Genomic DNA, 20,698 nt, shown 5'->3' on the forward strand with positions numbered 1-20,698 from the left:
GCACCATAAAAATAATACAGGTGCTCCAGCAATAGCCCACCTATTCAACTGCTTCAACTTAACAGAATTACCTTTTCATTATTATTAGATCAAGTAACCTTTGATTCAAACATCTCCCAGATAAATATATATATATAAATATGAAAACAAAGGTGTTGGCATATCTAAATATATCAGCTTGACGTGGGGATATTAAGATGAGGATCATATGATTTGTGGTGAGATGTCGTAATAGCGTAGTCACATAAATACAACCTAAAAAAAAAACATTTGCAAGCGTTACTTCGTTTTCATCATCGGTAATGTAATAATCCCTATGATGAGAGTGAGACCTGACACTTTGGCTCAGGGCTCCCGTGTCATCTACTCAACACACACACACACACACACACACCGAGAGAGCGCGAGCGCCGTAAGGACACGGCTGCAGTGTCACCTAGCAACAAGGCTGCACAGGCGCAGCCACTTCAATCAGCACTCTGGTGGAAAAAAACAAAAAAACAAAACATAAACAGACAAGATACTAGAGGAAAAACATGGCCGCCACAGCTGCGAATGACAACAAAAGGTCACATTAAGGTTACCAAGGATACATACGCGCTGTACTGACTAAAATGTAACGTAACTGAATACTAGGTAATGTTGGGAAGTTGTAACATGTACACTCCACTAAGGCCTTGCTCTTTTTTGCTGAACAGTGACAGCGTTTCCCACTCCGGACATGTCTCTCCCAAAAATATGCAGCAAGGCTTGTGTAAATAAACTAGCCCCGAGCACATTCCACAGAACTGCTGTGCAAGATAGGCTAGACACACACACACACACACATACACACACTACACTGTGACCCCTAAGGCAACCACAATCATCTGCATAGTTTAATACCATTAGTCTGAAGCTATCATCTGATGTCTAATGTTCAGTATAAAAGCACAAGCGGTCCTACATTTTTTTGCATGTTTTCAAATGAGAAATTAATTTTGGTGCCAACTGGATTTGCCCAGCTTGTACATATCAAGGCATTGAAGCTGCAGCAGGCAGTACTGAACAATAACTGCTGTAGTTTTGAGTTTTGAGTCCCCATACTGTCTCTGTGTCAATACACAGGGAGGTTAGGGTGTGTTTGAGGACGTATTCAAAGGAGATGCATCATCAGCACATTCACAAGCACATGAACATTTCCAGATGGGCGGGGCGCAGGGAGAGATGAAGAAACATGAATCCTGCAGGCGGGTATTATTTCATTCTCACCTGGCATGTACAGTGTGTGTGTGTGTGTGTGTGTGTGTGAAAGCCACTGAAAGAGGCAAGCATACCTACCACCACTTCAGGATTTGAGGATACAGGAACACATTTGCTGACATGGGTTAGGGTTACATGATTGATCTTGTGGAAGAGCACATACATCACCAGTGTAGTATCTATGATTTAAAACACCATTAATGTGAGTCAAGTGGACTGAAACTGAGATATTAGTAGGTTAAAACACGGCACACGGTGAGCGATGTGATGGGTAGTGAGTGTAATAGAGAAGCAGCCGCTGTGGTTTCCTTCTTGTGGTTTTGTGAAGCAGGTTTTTAAAGTGTGATCAGGCAAGCACACACCTTGTAGATCCAGGAAGTGTGAGGATGACAGTAAAGCCACTCAAGCCAAAAAGAATCATCACACAGACACCATGTGACTGCAACAGCCCTTCCACGACGTCAAACTCAAGTTTATTGACCAAATCTGAATCCTTTATTTATTTTTTTTTATCCTTTTCTTTTTTACAAAGTACATAAAATCCCCTGTCTGTCCGATAACAATGTGTAGTTGTGGTCCGTGGTCTAGGATCGTGGTTTGAGTTGCCGACACAATTACAGTGAAATCATAAGCAGCCTTCTGGAATCAGCAATCATGCAGAAATTAATGAAACACACTGTGGTAATTCCAAACAAATATATAAACAAATAGAAAAGCAAGTAAAATGCACATTATTCTCATTAATTTATTAATACTCTAAGTCATTCATCTTATATGGGGCGTGACCATGAACACAGCTAACAGGTTAGCAAGGTGTAGTTCAAGTTAAAGACATTAGGGCAAAAGGGGTTAAGCTTCTATCATTCACTCGTTAAATTGGTCAAATGAAAAAAGCCAAAAAAAACCCGACATGCTTATGTTCGATGTACAGCTTTTTGAACTCCTGCTACATCTAGAAAGCCAATGTCCACCCAAGGGAAAAAAAAAAATCACACCCAGCTTAAGTGCATATGGCAGAAGTAAAAGGTACAATTTAATAATAATAATAATAATAATAATCAACAAAAAAAAAGGTAAAAACACTCTGATCCCAGTAAGATGGTCCCCAAAAAAACAAAAAGGTAAACTGGAATAAATACAACTATTGTGAACGTCTCTCTCACCTCCCCTTGCAGCTAAGCTAGAATGAGAAGAATACCTTTCTTCGGAATGAGATGTGAATATCAGCAGGAGGACACAGAGAGAGGAGAGACCAGCCACCGGAGGCAAACACACAGCCACTGGGCCAGTCTAGTTTTTTCCAGGTGTGAAAACCGAACGCTGCTCAAAACGTTGTGCCGAGATAATTACTTGTTATCCAGTCTTAGGAGCTGCTCCTTACCATTAACGGTTAGAGACTTTAACTGACCGTCCTCCTCCACTTCGACCCGCTCCTGGCCGTTTTCCACAATCCTGTCAGACGGATGAAAAACAGAGAAGGCTATTTAGAGATCATGAAGTCAGTTTAGAAGAGAGGTGTTACCGATGCTGGTGAACTCGATGTTTAGGTACCGTTTTGTGGTTATTTTTCTGCCGTTGATGAACTTGGTGGAGGTTGACACAGATCTGAAATTACCCATCCCTCCTCCTCCTCCTCCTCCTCCTCCGCCGCCGCCGCCAAAGGATGAGGAAGAGAAGGAAGTGAACCCCCCTCCACCCATCTGTCCAAATGAGGTAAAACCTACAGGAAGAACACACATTCAATTGAAGAACAAAACCATGCTTTGGTGCTACGGGTACAATAGGATGTAGATGAATCCAGTATCCGCCAACAGTGAAGTTACAGGTTGGGATGTGCGCACCTGAATCAAACCCTGAGAAGCCTGCTCCGAACCCTGGGAAGCCCCCGAAACCGTGGTAGAACGGCCCGCCGGTCCTGCTTCGGCTCACGCCCCGCTGGCGACTGCGACTCCCTCCGAAGAAATCTTCAAAGGGGTCATCAGCTGTGGAGGGAAGCGTATTGATACCACACTAAGCACGCCGTTCAATCATTTGTGAATGAAGATGTGATGAGCATTTTAACAGACTTCCAGTTCATTTTGTATTGCATTGTTTTATTTCAAGCCTGCTTCACAAAGCTTCAACATGGATGCCTCATTAGATTTCCCAAAAGATTAAATAAACTGAAAAATAAATAAATAAATGAGCTTAGGTGGACATCAGTGCACCCGTCTGTAATTTCTGGAACAATCTTGACCATATACTGTCAAAATACCCACCGCTAATTCTCACTCTAAGGCCCTGTGGACATGCTACTAATTGCACATCGGCAATCTGGGTCACCCCAGCAGGATAAGGCCGGATCGCTGGCACCGTTCGCCTGAAAAAGACTCCCATCAAATCCTCTCTCAACCTTGTATGTACCAGAGACGGACAAGAACGCTGTGCTTGTTCCCTCTGACAGAAAGCTTAAAATACAAGTAGCCCTTGAGCACTGTTGTAACTGCATTAGTGTCCATTTACTTAGGGGAAGACATCATAGCGTACAGCTCAGCTCTTACAAGCCTGTCAGTAGCAGCAGAAATCGCTGCCCGAGAGAGAGAGAGATTCAAGGGTTGAGAAATGCTGATACTGTTGAAGCTGAACTGTCAAATTCTATTTTAATTCTAGTGTACATGTACAGTGGGAGATGTTCCTTTGAGAATGAGACAACTAGAATGGAAATGCGGACACCACTTTGTAGGTACTGGGCTAAGAAAATCTCCTGCACACTTCTATGCTCCAACTCAACTTTAATGGACGACGTTTTGAGCACAAAGGCTCTTCGTCAGGTCAAACTCATTAAGAGTGTGCCACACCCATATATATACAGTATATATATATATAGACTAGATGCCACAGGGAGTAATAGCACAAAATAAGTTACAAAAACATTATCTATGGACATCTGAAATGTGCGGGTACACCATAACGCATTGAAGCCTAGAAAAACATATTTACACTACTTAGATACAATATACATAGGCAACATATACATAGGAATAGAGCATGTAAATAGATGGTTTGATTCAATTACATGGTTAATAGTCCAATTACAGAAAATGCCCAATGGAAAAACCCTCATACATCCACTTGGGAGACATTGTGTCAAGTTTATCTCTCCAATAGACATGTTCCTTCGAGAATAAGAGGAATACCTTTCTTCAGAGCGAGACATGAATGTCACCCAGAGGGGGAGAGAGAGAGAGAGAGAGAGAGAGAGAGAGAGAGAGAGAGAGAGAGAGAGAGAGAGAGAGAGAGAGAGAGAGAGAGAGAGAGAGACCAACCGTGTGCTGCTCCTTGGAGGACAACTAAGCCCTCCTCATAGTGTGACTCTGTATTTGTCTCAGCAGCGTACCCCCCAGTCTGCTGGCTGCCCTGAGGTGGGTGAGTGACAGATCCACAGGACCAGCTGCTGCACACAGCAGCTCACTTATCAGACAAGCCTCTGGGCAGGAAGGACTGGAGGCTGGAGCAGTGCAGCGTTCAGCCGCAGAACGGGCCTTTAACACGTGTCCTAACCCCATTTCCAAAGGCTGACATCTTAAGGGCCGCCAAGAACACCAAAAGGGATCTTTACATTCATCTATCTGAGAAAAACACTGCTACAGAGTTGAAATGAATTTGATAAGATTGATGTTTTGATGGTACATATTCAGCTGCATACCAGTCAAACATAATAAAAGGTTGGCCTTGGTCAAAATAGAACTTGAAAATGACTCTTCCTAGTAATGGAGGCACTACATGCGGGTACTATCGTCTTCTCCAGAGACAGCTTTATGGTCTAGGTTTCTGTTACTGTCACTGTTTACTAAAAGAGAGTAAACAGCAACAGCTGTGCTCTACCTCTTTCTCCTATGTTATCAAGCACAGTAATACATGTCAGTGCCATGGAGGCAGTTTACAAAAACAATCTCTTACAGCATGCCAAATCCAGTAAAAGATAATAACTGCATGCTGACTTTCTCTGCAAGGTCTAATCCAGCGCCCCCTTTTCAACCATCATGCGTAACCATTGATATCCTTGTATCACAATTTTTCCAACATGTTTCCATGACACACATACATGTCCAAGGACTCTCACTGCACCCCGTCTCACATGTGCTCTGACACATGCGGACAAACACACTTGGCGTTATTACATCTGCTTTTGTTTTAATACAGAAGCTATTTTTGAAAGCATTCCAGTTGAGTGATGTAGGCGCTCATATCCGTCCTCTGTCTGCGTCTGAACTCCATATTTAGAGCTACACGGGGTGAACTACACATGCCTTCCAATCAGCCATTCGCTGAACCCGCACAGCCTTATCCACACAACCGGGCCAGGCGCTAAACTCCTATTACAATACTATACTTAATAGATCTACTTCTGAAACAATCAACCATTAGGCGCCAAGAGACAAGACGACACCGTCATTACATCTAATGAGCAGCCACTGGTCAACAGTATAATACAGCAGCCAGCAGTACAATAGCTTTCTCTCTACAGTTATTTCCCTGATCGGATTAAATACCACCAGATCAGAGCTTTTTTCCTTCTACATTGGCCTCTTCTGAAACAAATCCAATCAAGTGTCACATTAAACAAAAACGCTGCGCTAATTCAAGAGGTCTGAATCCTAGGTAATGAAGTTAAGGTCAATATCCAGCAGAGACAGTTAGTGTTACCCTACATGTGACATTAAGTGGCAGATGACCTCCTGAGGTGAAGGCAGGAGGGCGGAGAGTATTGGAGATGCACATTACAGTGCTGTGAGGATTAGCACCAGCCTGCATAAATGGTTTTCTGGGTTTAAAAGCTCCATCTTCCAAAGGGCTACACAGGCAGAGCGAGTCCTCGGGGCTCTGAAGCATAAACTAGCTAATAAGAAAACTAATTAGGAAACGACAGTGCCAACGTTAAGGTCTGATTGACCAAATAGCAGGGGACTACAGGACATGCTCTTTTTTCCCCTCTGTCTCTCTCTGAATACTATCTCTTAGCATTCCCAGGTCATGCGTGTATATTTTTGACCAGAGAAAATAATGAATTGTTAATAGCAGTAATGGAAAAAGCCACTGCGTACTCCTCCTCACTCCTATGACTCTCTTCAATCCCTCTCTCTTTCTACTCTAGGACGAAGAGAATTCCCATCAGTGGGTCTGAGGGCAATGTGCTGTAGCCGCTAGCGTCGGAAACGAGATGGACTTACCGAACAAATCTGCAAATGGATCTCTGCCGCCAAAGAATTCCCTGAAAACGTCCTCAGGATTACGGAATGTGAAGCCGGCGCCACCAAAGTGATCACCATTGTGATAATGGCCTCCTCCTGAAAATTACAGATTACAAATAAAGCTATCAACACGAGTCACAAAAAAACACACTAGCATGGTTGCCAAGCTATTTGTACTTTATTGTACTGAATTATTCAAACCTTCTATGATGGTAGTGTAGCCCTAGAAAGACTACTGGTGGCTAAAGTAATGGTTTTTAGACCAGATACTCCCCTTCATCAATGAAAATTAGGTGTCTACCTGCAGGATTCCTGCACATTTTCCATTTCAAAATTTAACACTTAATCTCTTGATTGGATTTGATTTTGGTTCAGTGTTATATATGATGTATGCAAATGTCAACTAAGTCATTACGCTCTGTAGCTGACGATTATTAATTATAACAACATACTGTATATCACGATATGTGAAATGCCAGTGGATCTACAGCTACATTCCTTTCAAGACCTGGAAATTGATAGGTCGTCCCCTTACCTCCTCCGCTTCCTGAAAGGCCTTCTTTGCCGTATCGATCATAAGTATCCCTCTTGCTTTCTGGGGTGAAAAGAGGAAAGCTTTTAGGTAAGATTGAGAGACAGACAGATAAAACAAGCCACCAGAAAGAAAAAGATCCTGTTCTGTTTTTTATTCCAAGTCTCTGTGGTGTTAGGGTGTGAGGAGCTTCCACACTGCATGACTATTTGTTTACATCAATCTAATTCCCCCCCTTTCCATTTTCATGTTGACAATTTGTACACTGTGACAGCTAACAGCAATCAAAGGCATGGTATCACATAATTACAACAATGCTCGCTCATTATCATTTTCCAGGTTTCTATACAACATCTAACAGATATATGTTCGTTTAATTTGCTCAGTTAATTAATTAGTTTGAATGTGTTGCATGCATCACTTCAGCTGATGTCTTTTCTAATTCCGTCTGCGGGATTGAATGCCGTGAACATTTGAAAGCTGAGAGAAAGCTGCTGTTAAACAGTGAGAGGGCATAGTCGGCGTCTGAGCACATTCACATTTCATCACGGGCCAAATCGATAACAGTCTAAGACATCAGGCAACAGAGATGACAACCAAACCCACTACACAAGAGTTTTTGTACAAGAAGACCTATAAATGCAGCCAATGTTCAGTTTCCCCACACGCCCCCCCCAGCGCAAACAATCCTGACATTGTACGCTTTGAAGGCAAACAATTAATGCCTTGTTTCTTTCTACTGCTGCTGGGAGAGTGGTACATAACTGCAACAAATAAATTAAGACTCTGTTGTGCCCTCGAACCTTCACAGAAATTCCGGAGCATTCTTCGGCTTTTCCGGCTCTGCGCCCATATCTTGAGCATTATTCTGGTAATTACACCCACTCAGGAAGCATAGGAGGAGACATATGTCTGACCTGTTGTTCTGGATGCCTGATGCACAATAAATTCCCATGTAAACAGAATTTAAGTGCAATCTTATTTTTTCTAAACAGAGATGACAGTGGACAAAAGGTAACTGCCTATTTTGAGGTGTTGAAGTAAAAGGCACATTTTTAGACCGCACTAAAGAGAAACATCAGTCATCATTACACACATAAATTCAGTACATAATCTCTCATAATCTCTCTCTTTCTCTCTCTCGCTCTCAAAAAAAAGCTCTCTTACCGTCTGAGAGCACCTCATATGCCTCTGACAGCTCTTTGAACCTTTTCTCTGCTTCGTCCTTGTTGTCGGGGTTCTTGTCTGGATGCCACTTCAGTGCCAGTTTTCTGTAACTGAGACACAGATAATACACACATAAAATACACACATAGACAGTAATACAGAGAAACAAACACACACTGATAGGCTAGATATGCCTGGAATATGCCATATAGTTATGCCTATGACAAATGTCTTATTTATTAAGATAGACTATCAGTTCTTAATCCAGAGAGCTGGGAAGTGGAAAACTACTTAGTGTGTATGTATGTATGTATAACAGACATCCCCCCATCAGAAACATTTAGCCACATGCAAGTCTTTTTTTAGGGTGGCAACCATGACTACACCAAACACACAGACCCCCACATACACACAGATACCCCCCCCCCTTCACACACACACACACACACACACAATATCCTTCTCCCCTCCCAAGCAGAAATAACAAAGACAGCCTGAACTCCATTGACGTGCAGCGTAGGCCAGCACAGCGGCTTGCGCTGCATCAGCTGTTTGCTCCTGAGCAAACAGCAGCAGCAGCAGCAGCGGACACACAGATGCTGTGGATGAGTCTAGGGACTGAAAGTCAGCCAAAAGGCTGCACACAATCCAGGGATTGACTCCCTTATGGATCCATGGTGAATAGTCTTTGTAGTCGAAGTCTTTGTTGGAATCTATGACATTATCTGGCTGTGTCAATGGTCAAATGGTCAACAGGCCAGAGTACGGCTAACGGTGTGGCGTGGCTGATAATCTCTGGAAAATAACAGCCTTTGTAGTCAGAAGCCTGTAGTAAATAGTAGAAGCAACAACATCTACTATCATTGCCATCGTTGCCAACGCTCTCTGAATATTGTATGTTCAGTTCTGTTGCTGAGTTCTGAGATAAGTAGTAACTATTGCTCTCCTGGCTGCAATTTAGGGCCGACGAGCCTAGCTGTCACACTTCATCAAAATGAAACATCCATCAGAGATCAGGGGGGTCACGGGCTAAAGAGATCGCAGATTAATGGATGCCAATCAAGATAACATTGAGCTTTGGCAGCGTACTACTTCAACAATTGTTATCAATAGACTGAGTGCATAAAGATGGCAAGCTCTCAGCATTTGCCATCTTTCTACTTTGGATCCTCTGTGAATTCCCCCCTTGAATACTCTAACACTGTTAGATACAATCTGTGATGTTCGATGCATTCCTGCCTCGTCTACTTTTACTTCAGTTAGGCCTAGTGATTTCCTACGTTTCTTAGAATGACTTTTGACAAGCCCCAGAGAATGTGCCTGAACTTGTTGCTTTCAATCAAAGATGGCCGTATGGGCACATAAATATAGCGAGCTAGCCAAGTAGTTTGTGAACCTTGGGGCGTGTGTACGATCACGGCTGGTTGCACTGCATTCTGGTCTATTGAGGCTACTGTCAGTGGAGAAGTTGGTATGTCTGCCTCTTCTATGATGGATTTCTCCCTGGATGCTTGTTGAATGTCAGTGCAAAATGATGAGTCTGCATAGAAGCCCATGAGACATTGGATATGAACAAAAGTGCTAACAAGATGGAGTTTGGGGTAAAAAAAAAAAAAAAAAACTGAAGTGAAAAAGAGTACTAGAGGTGGGAAGCATCAACTTCACCTTTGAATGAAGCTCAGCCAAACCCCAAAATAGCATACTTCACATTCCACAACCTCCGGAGCAAAAGACCACCAGACCATAACCTTCATTTTAAAACAGCAACTTGTGTGTTTCTGTCCCTAACTTTTGAACAGACAAGCTCTGAGAAAACAATGCAATTCACATGATGCTTGTCACTTGTCAGAAACACAGCTTGTCGGGGAGAAACCAGGGAGGAGGTGTGAGTAACTGGAGCAGGCCTGTTCAGTGGGCGAGTGCAGTTAGTGAGTGAGTGTAGGGGAAGGTATTTGACAGCAGCAAGGTTACAGGAAGAAGAGTGGAAACTTTCTGCACTGCAGTCTCTCTCTTCTCTCTCTCTCTCTCTGTCCATTTACACGGCTAGAGGGGGTTATAATTAACCTATTACATCCTTCTGAGTGGCCCACGTTTCTAATGACAACAGCGGGGTAAAAATAGTGCAGGACACACTCAGGGGCACTTACGCTTTTTTGATGTCCTCTTGCGATGCATTTCTCTGGACTCCTAAAATATGGTAGTACTCCACCATGGCTCTGTCTGTGTGCGTTTGTGGGTTTTGTCTTGCGTGAAGGTCCTCTGCGTGATCTCTGTGGAGAGAGTTAAGGCATGTTAGCCGGAGAGATAAAGCCCAACAAACTGTGGCTGAGGGTGGCCATGTGTGACGGGTGAGAATCCTCCTCTCCAGGCCAGAGGGGGAAACTTGTAAAGGGGAGGGGGCGATGGCCTTTCACAGGGTGGCAATACCAAATAATATAATCAACTGCCCTGAAATAGAGTCAAGGGGAGGAGAACAGCTAAGCTAACACTAGCCCAGCAAAATTACATAATGACTGGGTGGCTAGCCCGAGGCTATAAGAGTGGAAATGTGACTCATGTTTTGCATTTGAATTTTGGAGATACAGTATATTATATATAATATAGTCCATGAAGCAGTTTTTTTTAACATGACCTAATGCTTCAGTTATGAAGCTTAGCCTACTCAAAAACAAGACGGAACAAGTCTGATGAAAAAGCATTAAAAGACATGCAGGTCGTCCCTCTGAATGTAATCCCCAATAAAATTCATATAGTACAAGAGAAGTTAGAGTAGTATCAAGGATTTAGAGGAGAACTGCACTGATATTGAGGGGCTAACAGTGTGTGGGGCAGTCTTGAAAATAAAGTTAAAAGGATCTCTGTGGGGCCATTTCTGTGAGTCTGTGGGCTGTCAGTGCCAATGTGACTTTTTCATGTGCCGATGTTGAGTTCTTTTCTTCATCAATATAATATTTTGAAAATAACATTTCACTTTTGCAGTGTAGTCTCATTTAGGCTACACAATGTGTAAATGTTGGACATTGAGCAACTCTACTAGAGACTGCTTTAAAGGTTTCGAGACACGCCCACAACAACACAACTGCTTCAAAAGTTTCGAGACACGCCCGTAAAACAACACAACCTAGGTTGTTTCAATGCATACTTGTCCTTGAATTGCCAAATGTCACATGTGAACACTGCCTGAAGTTATTATGCTGTTACAGGTGTCACATAGCGACCGATCTGGTACAGACCTGAAATAAAGTTGTCTTTTCCTCAAACATATAATCATTACAAAAACACACATTTTAGCTCTGGATGTTAACAATACTTTCGGTTTGTGTGTAATTTGCTCAAAATAAAATGTAGATGTTTCTAACGGAAGATAACTGCAGTAGTAGGCCGTACAGTATGTTGCAACTTGTCCTTTAACATCAATATATTGAGAGCAGACTCTGGTGTTCAAGCTCTGTTCCTGCCACACTTCACAATGACATTTGTGGTCCCCAGAAATAGGGGCTGAGTGGGAGCTCTGCTTCTTCTCTCAGATGAAAGCAGTTGAACAATTAATCTCTGCAAATTCTAGCATGCAAATTCTTTCTTCACTCAAATCAGGAGAAAATGTATGACATCCTGTGGGGTTGCGTTGAAATCTCAATGACAGACTTAACCTCTCTGTAGGGAATTTCATATAAAATTATATTGTAGTTTGTACTAAAAATATAAAAATGCTTCCACTTCCATATAAAAACAATCATACTTTGTTGGAAAAGATTTCCACCCCTAACAGAAACAGAACAAGTGAGGGAACGAGAATGATAAAGAGATGTTTAAAGATAACCCCCCCCCCCCCCCCAAGCACAGTGTTTACCAGTGTTTACCAGTGTTTACCAGTGTTTACCGTGGCCTTTTTAAAGACCTTAAAAACAACTTACACAAGAATCTCCATGGTCTTAAATATAGCTTATGGCCGCTAACACCGGCCAAAGTTGATAAATCAACCCCAAAGTAGGTTAACTTAAGTAGAACATGATGATTCCACTCTGCAAGTCGACCTTACCAAGTAACAAAACAACACAACAGTTATTTGTCACTCCGAGACAGGCAGAAAGATATGATACATCAGTAGGCAGCTAGCCATCTAAAACAACCAAGAAAAATGCCTTCCAAACCCAGAGCGCATCATTCATTATCGAGGGATTTGGGATATCTTACCGATCGTACTAAAAAGGATAAACAACCCAGTCGGCAGTGCGTCCACTGCGTGTCCAGTTGTGTCCTGTTTGTTTGCTATTTATAACCTGTGGCCTTTGCAGTTAGTGTGTGTTTGTGTGTTATGAGCATGGGGGGGGGTGGGGGGGGGAGGGGGGGGAGCCAGCACCAGCGCCAGTGAATGACTCCTGGTTGGCCCTTGGCACAGGCAGTAAACCCCTGGGCAGCCTGCTTTGGCATCTCTGTCAGAGGCCAGAGTCAGGCTGTAAGGCTGAATCTCCCTCTGACACTTCATTCCCCACTCTCCCTATTTCTGTGTTTGTTTTCTCATTTGCTGATTTTACATCTCTCCAACCCTCCCTCATGTTGTCATTTCTTCGCTCTCCCTGTCCTAATATAGATAAGAAGAGATGTGACCCAGAATTTCTTTCCTTTTCCTTTGGTTTCCTCTTAAAACCATCTCAATGTCCTGACTCGTCATATTATTAAATGTATGTTCCTTTATCCCCCTCCGTATACTCAGCCATTACTGACCCACTCACCCGTCACCAGTCCCCCCGCAGCAGTTGGGATTTAATGGATGCTAGTGTCTGCTTGAGTTGTGTTTACTGGTGGTTCTGTGCAGTATGTGTGTGTGTGTGTGTGTGTGTGTGTGTGTGTGTGTGTGTGTGTGTGTTTTCATGCATGGGAACACACACAAGCATCACATAGCTGACCCAGAACTGCTGGGCTCCTAATCTGCTCCGTGCAAAACGTGCCTCAGAGTGAGCAACAAATGTGGGTCAATCAATCCCACAATGCCACAGTGCACCAGAGGCCACGGTTGTAACCTTAAACACTTAATAAAAAGCAGCACTCAATTATTCATGTCACACTGTCGTTTTCCATTTTCCTGGCACGAGCGCTGGCAGAAAACAACAGAAAATAAACAACACAACTAACTGTCTAAATCATTGATAATTACAGTATAATCAAATATAAAACAGATGGAACAGCGTAGTCTTTATTTTAACATAATCATGAGATTGGACTCGTGTTATGGAGCAATCCATGACAAAATAATCCCATTACTTGGTTAGCGCATTTACAGAAAATCTACAGTGGGGATATCTGTTCCCACAACTATGTGACCATTCAGTAATTTGCCAGGTCATGTCTACTTTTAGCAAGAAATTCCCAATATCTAGGCATGCTGGAGCAGCAAGGCACAAAGCTCTCATTGTGGTTAAAAAGCCCTTGGAAATAATTGATCATCATAGAGATTATTCAGCGGAAGAGGTTAGGGTTAGTCACCAGAGTTATGCCATAAAATTGCTGACTTGGTCAGACTAGCAGCCAAAAACCCCCCAAAGTATTCATTGATGAATGATGAGAAAAGCAAGATCATCTTATCATTTGTGAAGCTGTAACCAGCAAATGTTTGGTATTTTTACTACTTAAATGACTAAAACAATGATTATCAAATTATACTTGATACATTTTCTGTTAATCGACTCATCGTTTCAGCACTATTCATGAGTGCGGGTAGGAAGGATCTCGGTATCAGCTGCAGTAATGAGGGAGCTGTATCAGACCGTGCGGTGAAGAGAGCAGACCCACAAAGCAAAGCTCTCGATTTATCGGCCGCTCTTCGTTCCGACGCTCAGTCATGGCCACAAGCTCTGGGTAGTGACCGACCGAAAGAATGAGATCGCAGATAAAAGTGGACGAACTTAGGTTTCTCCACAGGGTGACCAGCCTAGTTTTTCGTGATAGGGTCAGGACCTTTGTGTCGAGCTGTTGGCACCGTGACCCTGACCCATACAAGCAGCTACAAAATGGATGGATGGATGAATGAATGAAGGATTATTCAATGATTTAACTAGCAGGTTGCCAAGGAGAGACTTAGGTAGTGAGTTAAGGTAGTGTTCAGTGGTGAACAGATGTCAACAGCGAGGGTCTGATCCCAGTGCATCTTTTTTCCAGAAGCATTGCCTCGGCAGGAACCTACATGATGTTGGATCTAACCATTCCAGACAAGCTGAGCAGTGTGAGACTACAACAACATCTGTTCAGCCTTTTACAGCTGTGCTGTACTGGTGTGCCAAATGAAATGTCCCTTGGAGGAGCCATCGATACTGTGTAAGAGTAGATAAAGGAGACTAACAGTCAAGCTCTTAGAAGTGGGGATCACAAGAAACAGAAGCATTTTCATTAGAACAGCTGAGCAGGAAAGACAAGGTGTTACATTGCATGTGGTAGAACTACAGTACATACAAATCGGACTGAGCTGATTTGAGAGGCAAATGATAATTGAGTAAATAGTACAAGTTGGGCCTAGGTGAGCAATTCCGGTTTCACACATTTAATAATGTTCTTCTAGACTGGCAAGTCAATTACAGATCGAGTGTTGGGGAGAAAAACACAGTTTCACACTGTCAGTTAGGGCTGGGTATCATTTAAGGCTGTATTGTCATATTTTAATGGACTTGAAAATAGTATGTACATGATATGGACCTGAAAAATGTATTTCAATCAGTTATGACCAAGTACAACAGAATAACAACCTTATCAAACCAATGTTTAATGTTATTGTACTGAGGGTCCTAAATTAGGATTTTGTGCCATTTTTGCCCAACTAATGACTTGGTTCATGCTCATTGCGATGGATGAAGGGAATTTTTCATTTTCCAATTGATTGTTAAACTGTGAATGTGTTCTGGTATTGCTTGTCAGTATCTAAAAGTTGTGAGTTTATTTTCCACCTTTAAATTCTATCCTTCGATGATCCAGAGTATGAATATTCTCAGATGATATGGTCAAATCATGGCGCTTTCAAGAGTGAATCCATCCTAAAACACCATTTCCCTATTCAGACTAAATTTGTGAACATGAACAACTCAAAACAAAAGCACCAGGTCTATCTTACTGGTGTCAAAAAACAAATACTGGCCTTTGACTCCAGGTGTGTGTCAATGATGCCTGTTTCAGTTAATGCTGTATATAGCAGTCTGTTGATTGCTGAACCTTTTTGTTCCTTTCATTCCATTCCTCTTCATTGGTATTAAAGTCACAACTTCAAAAATTCATTAAAAATCAGCCGTATGTCCTAGAGAGCTGAAATTTTCAGGACATGTCGGCTGAAGTGAGATAAATCTTTCGTACACTGGTACCTACCCCCGATTCTGCCGTCGCCCCCCTCTGTTTATAGCAAAAACTGACTGTGATCCCACAGTGTTGTCCTCCTAAACCGTACGTTACAGGAAAAAAAACAACATGATTTTTTAAATCGCCATACCTTAATTAGTACACAGCCCAAAAATTATAATATCTTGAAAACTGAGCATACGGTAGATGGAAATGTGCAGCTGCAAATAGTTTTATAAATTGACAATGTGATATGTTCAAGATAGTTTGATCAATCTTCATCAAACTAAATACAAACGATGTCTGGACTGTCAAGATGATGTCTGTAAAGACGTGTAAATTGATTAATGTGGCGTGCTAGTACAGTTATAATATTCTTTCTGAGGCTTTCAATATGGTTTGGACTAGCACCTGTGACCTATCATTTGTCCCTTTGTTTTGTTTCCCCAGTGTAACACACACAAGTGGAAGTTGGCAGAGTGGTAAAGCTCAGGTCTTTGGACTGCAAGGTTGTGAGTTCAAGCCCGGATGGACTGTGACCATTTTAAAGTTTCATAAAAAGTACATCAACACTAAATCACACAGTGCAGAAAACTCAAAGCAGGTGGCAAAATACCTGAATGTCATCACTGATTGGGGTGTGGCCAATAAAGAGCAGTGCAGCAGCAGTTTTCTGGCCCATGTGACTTACTATTGTTTTATTCGTTAATGGAAAGCACTGCAATGTTCTATAAAGTGATTAGCACTGTCAGTTTGTCAATCATAGGCTGCAGACACTACTTCTCCCTTTAGTTAGTTTCTCCTCACTGAATCTATAACAGGCGTTTGGCTCAGTAGGTGAAGCATCAGCCTTTCATGTGGAAGGATATGGGTTAAAATCCAGACTTGTCCTTTCCAAAGTCATTAGTCATCAAGGACAAATAATAGAAAGTTTGGCCATTGTAAACAACTCTAGCAATGTGGTTGCAATGAAAAGATCAACTTGACAGAAGTCACGGGCCAACACAAAAGCCGGTGTTAGACTGCATGTTGTTCGATCCTAACAGCATGTCAGTTTTTGTGTGTGTCTTTCTACCTTCTGTAATGTTTTGTCTATTTGCCTGTCTTATCAAATTGTGCTTGGAGCCCGCAATCGCCACTTGCGGCTATATTTTTAGATGTTTTTTATGTACCGTTATCCTTTCTCAGTGTTGTCCTTTGCTGAACTATGCTAGCTGCAAAACAAATTGCCCTCAAGGATAAAAAAGCTTTACTCTACTTTTCTACTGTATCCTTTTTATATTATTCTTTTATTCTGCATTCCCCAGTATCCAGAGAATATCAGGATATGGGCTCATAAAGTTAAATTGGAATTGTAAAAGCTCAAACGTTTTGAGTCTACACAGCAATTCTCCAGTTAATTACAGGGTTAATTGGGTCAATTGAGCAGTTCTAGGTTTTATCTCTTGATGAAAATCAATGATTAGACTTTTTTATCTCCGTTTTCTGTCTCTGGGAGAGAGTCGCTCCTCACAGCAAATATTGACTGTCCAAGATTATAGAAATAAGATCCCTTCTATTTTAGGGCCGATTTCTCCTTCATTTTTCAAACTGTTAGCCTAACTATCATTTTATGAAGCCAGCCTCATACTGGAACAAATTGTGCGCTGAGTACATAGCTGTGACTGAAAACACTAAAGTGAGCTGCAGTAGGTCTGTCAGTGCCCAAGAGCTCTAAAACACCACTACAAACCTGCCATTAGCAAAAGTACTGTTCAAAACAATCTAATCTCAGCACCTAACAGAAACCAAAGCTGACAGAACAAAGACACGGATGACAGCTAAACACAACCCAATAATAAGCCTGAAATGATTCCCAGAAACAAACTAATTTAACAGGCCTATGTCTAATCTTTGGTCTATGGGGTTGGTGCGCTGAACATGACACCTCATCACACTTCTGAGGTCTGTATAGTTTGTAAATGAAACAAAGTTCACAGAAACTGAAGTTGTGGTTTGCCTCTCAGTGTAAAACAATAGATCAACGTGTGTGAAACCGCTCGATTAGTGTTACCAGGCTGTGTCATAGCGAGCCAGCAGGCCACCATTCCTGTCCTGGTTCAGATGAAAACTACTCTTAACATAGTCATGCTGCTCTATTTACAACCAGCTTTCAATTAACAAAGATATCATGTTTTAAATCCTTTGTTTGATTCATTTTTACTTCCCTCAGAGGTGTGATTATAGCACAACAGACAGTTACATCTGTGTGGTGGTTAATGTTACATAGTTTGCCACCAACTTTGCTGGCAGACATCAGCCACCACATGGCTGGAGAAAAGCTCTATCTCCCACACTGTAGTCCACATATGAGGGAGTGGTGTTTAGGCCGATCTTCATAAATTAAAAGCAAAACCAAAATGGCCTTTGATGCCGATAATCTCATGAGAAAAGATAACAACAATGAATGGTTTTCTTATCTATGACAGATTGCAAATGAATCATTGATTTACTGGAAAATTCAGTCTAATTATCTTCCATGGAGCTGCAAAACTCTGAAGCAAACTGGTTTAGAAAAAAAATATCCAAATGGTTCCAATGAAACAAATTATCTCTCAGTTTTAAGGAATCCAACTTGAATATTTTCACATCAAAAAGAAAAGATATTGTATAATAATGCTTGTGTTTGAATTGGAAATAATCCAATCAGGTCTGATCAGGTTTTATCAACAAGTTTCCTTGGAGTCCTGATTGATGAAACCTTGAATTGGAAGAACTACATTCACCTAATCTGCAATAAAATAATTAAATATCTTGGTATCATCAGCAAAATCAGTGCCTTGGTTCATCAGACTTGTTTGTAAACACTCTATTACAGTTTGTCTCACATGCTGTAATATTGCTTGGGCTGCCATATGTCCTACTTGCCTCACCAAGATCCTTATTTTACAAAGGTTTTGTTAGACTGGCCCCCCAGTAGTCGGACTGAGAAGTCAGCCCCTCTTTTCCATTAAACTAAATATCCTTTCCATCTTTAACATAAATGTTTATCAAATGTGTATCTGTATCTATAAATATATAAATCAGCCTGAGTCCCTCCCAGCACCTTGCAAAGTATTATTCCAGTCAAACTCTGAGGTACATACCTACAACAAAAGACATATATAATCCAATAAGCAATAATCCAATGATCCTTAAGGGTTTTTTTTAATCTCACCTACACAATGTGATTCACTTGTTATTTTGTCATTTTCCTATGTTTCATTGTATAGTGCAAATAAACTGTTAAACTTAAACTTAACTTTAAAGTGTCTCTAGTTATCAAACTAAAACACTGCCAGCCCTCAGTGTAAACAAACCCTGGCCTACAGTAAATACCATACAGACTGCAGGAGACGTTTGCTTCACGTGCAAGTCATGTAAAAGTGGATCATACAGAAAGAAAAAAAAACACAATAGCAAAGCACTGCTAACAACAACAGGCCAATAAGACATCACAAGTGTTATGTATGAAACACAGCAGGTCGATCAGATTAATTTGAAGAGACTTCCAGAAAGATTAGCATCTGAAAATGAGGTATTTCTGGATATTTATAAAGAGCCTGTTGGCAGTGAGTAGGCTACATCTCTAGTTTTAACACTGCCAGTGGATTGGCAGCTTAGTATAAGTGACTGAAGCCTACAAGAAGAATTACTAATGTTAACCTAATTCATCAGTTTGGGGAAATGTTTCCATAATGGCCGCAACCCCTATACATATGTTTCATTTAGACATATCGTGAATTCCCTTTGCTTAAAAGTTGTCGTGTAGCTAGCTGATGTGGGTTAGGATACAGCCGAGCCAAAGCAGGCAGTTGTACGAATAAGTTCGGGTAGGCTAGCTGGGGCAGTTCAGCCTGCCGCGTCAACGTTTTCTCTCAAAACAGACAAACTGAAAACCGCTCATCTATGATTGATTTATTGAATGTAAGACACACATATGGACGTATTTGCCGCACCGACTGTGTCAAACATGCAACCATTATGCCGACTACGGCGATAACTTGGGGGACATCCAGGTTGCGACATTGAAACACTACAGCATCCCCACATGTATGTATGTTGGCTATGCGACAGGACGCGGCAAAGACGGTTTAACGTTCTCGGACTTACGGCAAAATTAAGCCATATCAACACGAATAGCACCTACTTCCCCCCCTAATTCAAATAGTGCTTACCTCTGCAAAGGAGACGTCCGTGTGACTCCTCTGGTCTTTCTTTTGCAAGGGCTTTTTTTTTTTTTTTTTTTTTTGCTATCCCCCTTTATGTGCGCCTGTGAGTCCGGAAACTGCTGCCGCTGGTGGTGATCGGTGGTGGAGCGTCTGTTGTTGGCTTGCCCACTTCAGCTGATGCCGCGTTCAAGTGCTGTCGGAAATGTCACAATTACAAGATAAAAAGGCACATGAACGACCCTACAAAGTGGTAATTCCGCTGGTAAACTCGACATTGTTTGATACCCAAGATGAGATGCGACGTTCAGGGGGCGTGTCTTAATGGAAAAAATAGGCGAGCAAAGAAACCACTCAATATTTGATGGTAAAAAGTAATGTATTTTATTATTCTGTTATTGTTAGATATTTGTTCATGTAAATTATTTTTTTGTTGTATGTTCTAATTTTTAGTTGCCACGCACTTTTGTGCTTACTTGGAAGATGGAAGTTGTCCTCTTGTAGTTGAAGAGATAGTACCATGCAAATAGTATTTAACCTAGAGTTTATTTATATTGCTATACAATGTACAATATAATGTTTGGATATTTTATGATGTGCATTTTCTCCTCTTTACTCTGCCACTGCAGCAAAGGTATCTTGGCTGTCCTTTCATAACTCATCATTGTACAATGTATGAAACTCTTAATTTGCCCTCTCCCATCATAAGAAGACAGCAACATTGGCTGCAGTTTATTTTTAAATGTATACATTTCAATTACCCTCACTATTTAAAACAGTTTATGGTACCTTTCTCCTCTAATTATCAATTGAGACACTCTATACAGCTCTTTTTTTCTGTTCCTGCAGTCTCTAAGTCAATAGCTAAGAAAGCCTTTATGTTTAAAGCTCCCTCTGATTGGAATAATCTACCTGTAAATATTCGGTCCATGTCATCTTTCCACCTGTTCAAAAATACCTTGTCTTCTTATTATAGGATCAGTTGTACATGTCCATAATAACACTTCTATAATTATGTTTTA

At 41.5% G+C, this 20,698-nt stretch overlaps 1 protein-coding gene across 1 annotated transcript; it reads right to left on the bottom strand.

The window, feature by feature from the left end:
• Nucleotides 1–1,678: 1,678 nt before the first annotated feature.
• dnajb6b (DnaJ heat shock protein family (Hsp40) member B6b) lies at nucleotides 1,679–19,815 on the bottom strand. The gene is made up of 8 exons (XM_071899305.2): nucleotides 19,686–19,815; nucleotides 10,320–10,442; nucleotides 8,173–8,282; nucleotides 7,009–7,068; nucleotides 6,453–6,569; nucleotides 3,084–3,224; nucleotides 2,794–2,962; nucleotides 1,679–2,694 (listed from the first exon to the last, which is right to left on the bottom strand). The coding sequence occupies exons 2-8, from the start codon at nucleotides 10,382–10,384 to the stop codon at nucleotides 2,589–2,591; spliced, it is 768 nt and encodes a 255-aa protein (XP_071755406.2). The 5' UTR covers nucleotides 10,385–10,442; nucleotides 19,686–19,815; the 3' UTR covers nucleotides 1,679–2,588.
• Between the last annotated feature and the right edge of the window lie 883 nt (nucleotides 19,816–20,698).

This window comes from Centroberyx gerrardi, chromosome 22 (genome assembly GCF_048128805.1).
Source record: "Centroberyx gerrardi isolate f3 chromosome 22, fCenGer3.hap1.cur.20231027, whole genome shotgun sequence".
Taxonomy (NCBI): Eukaryota; Metazoa; Chordata; class Actinopteri; order Beryciformes; family Berycidae; genus Centroberyx; species Centroberyx gerrardi.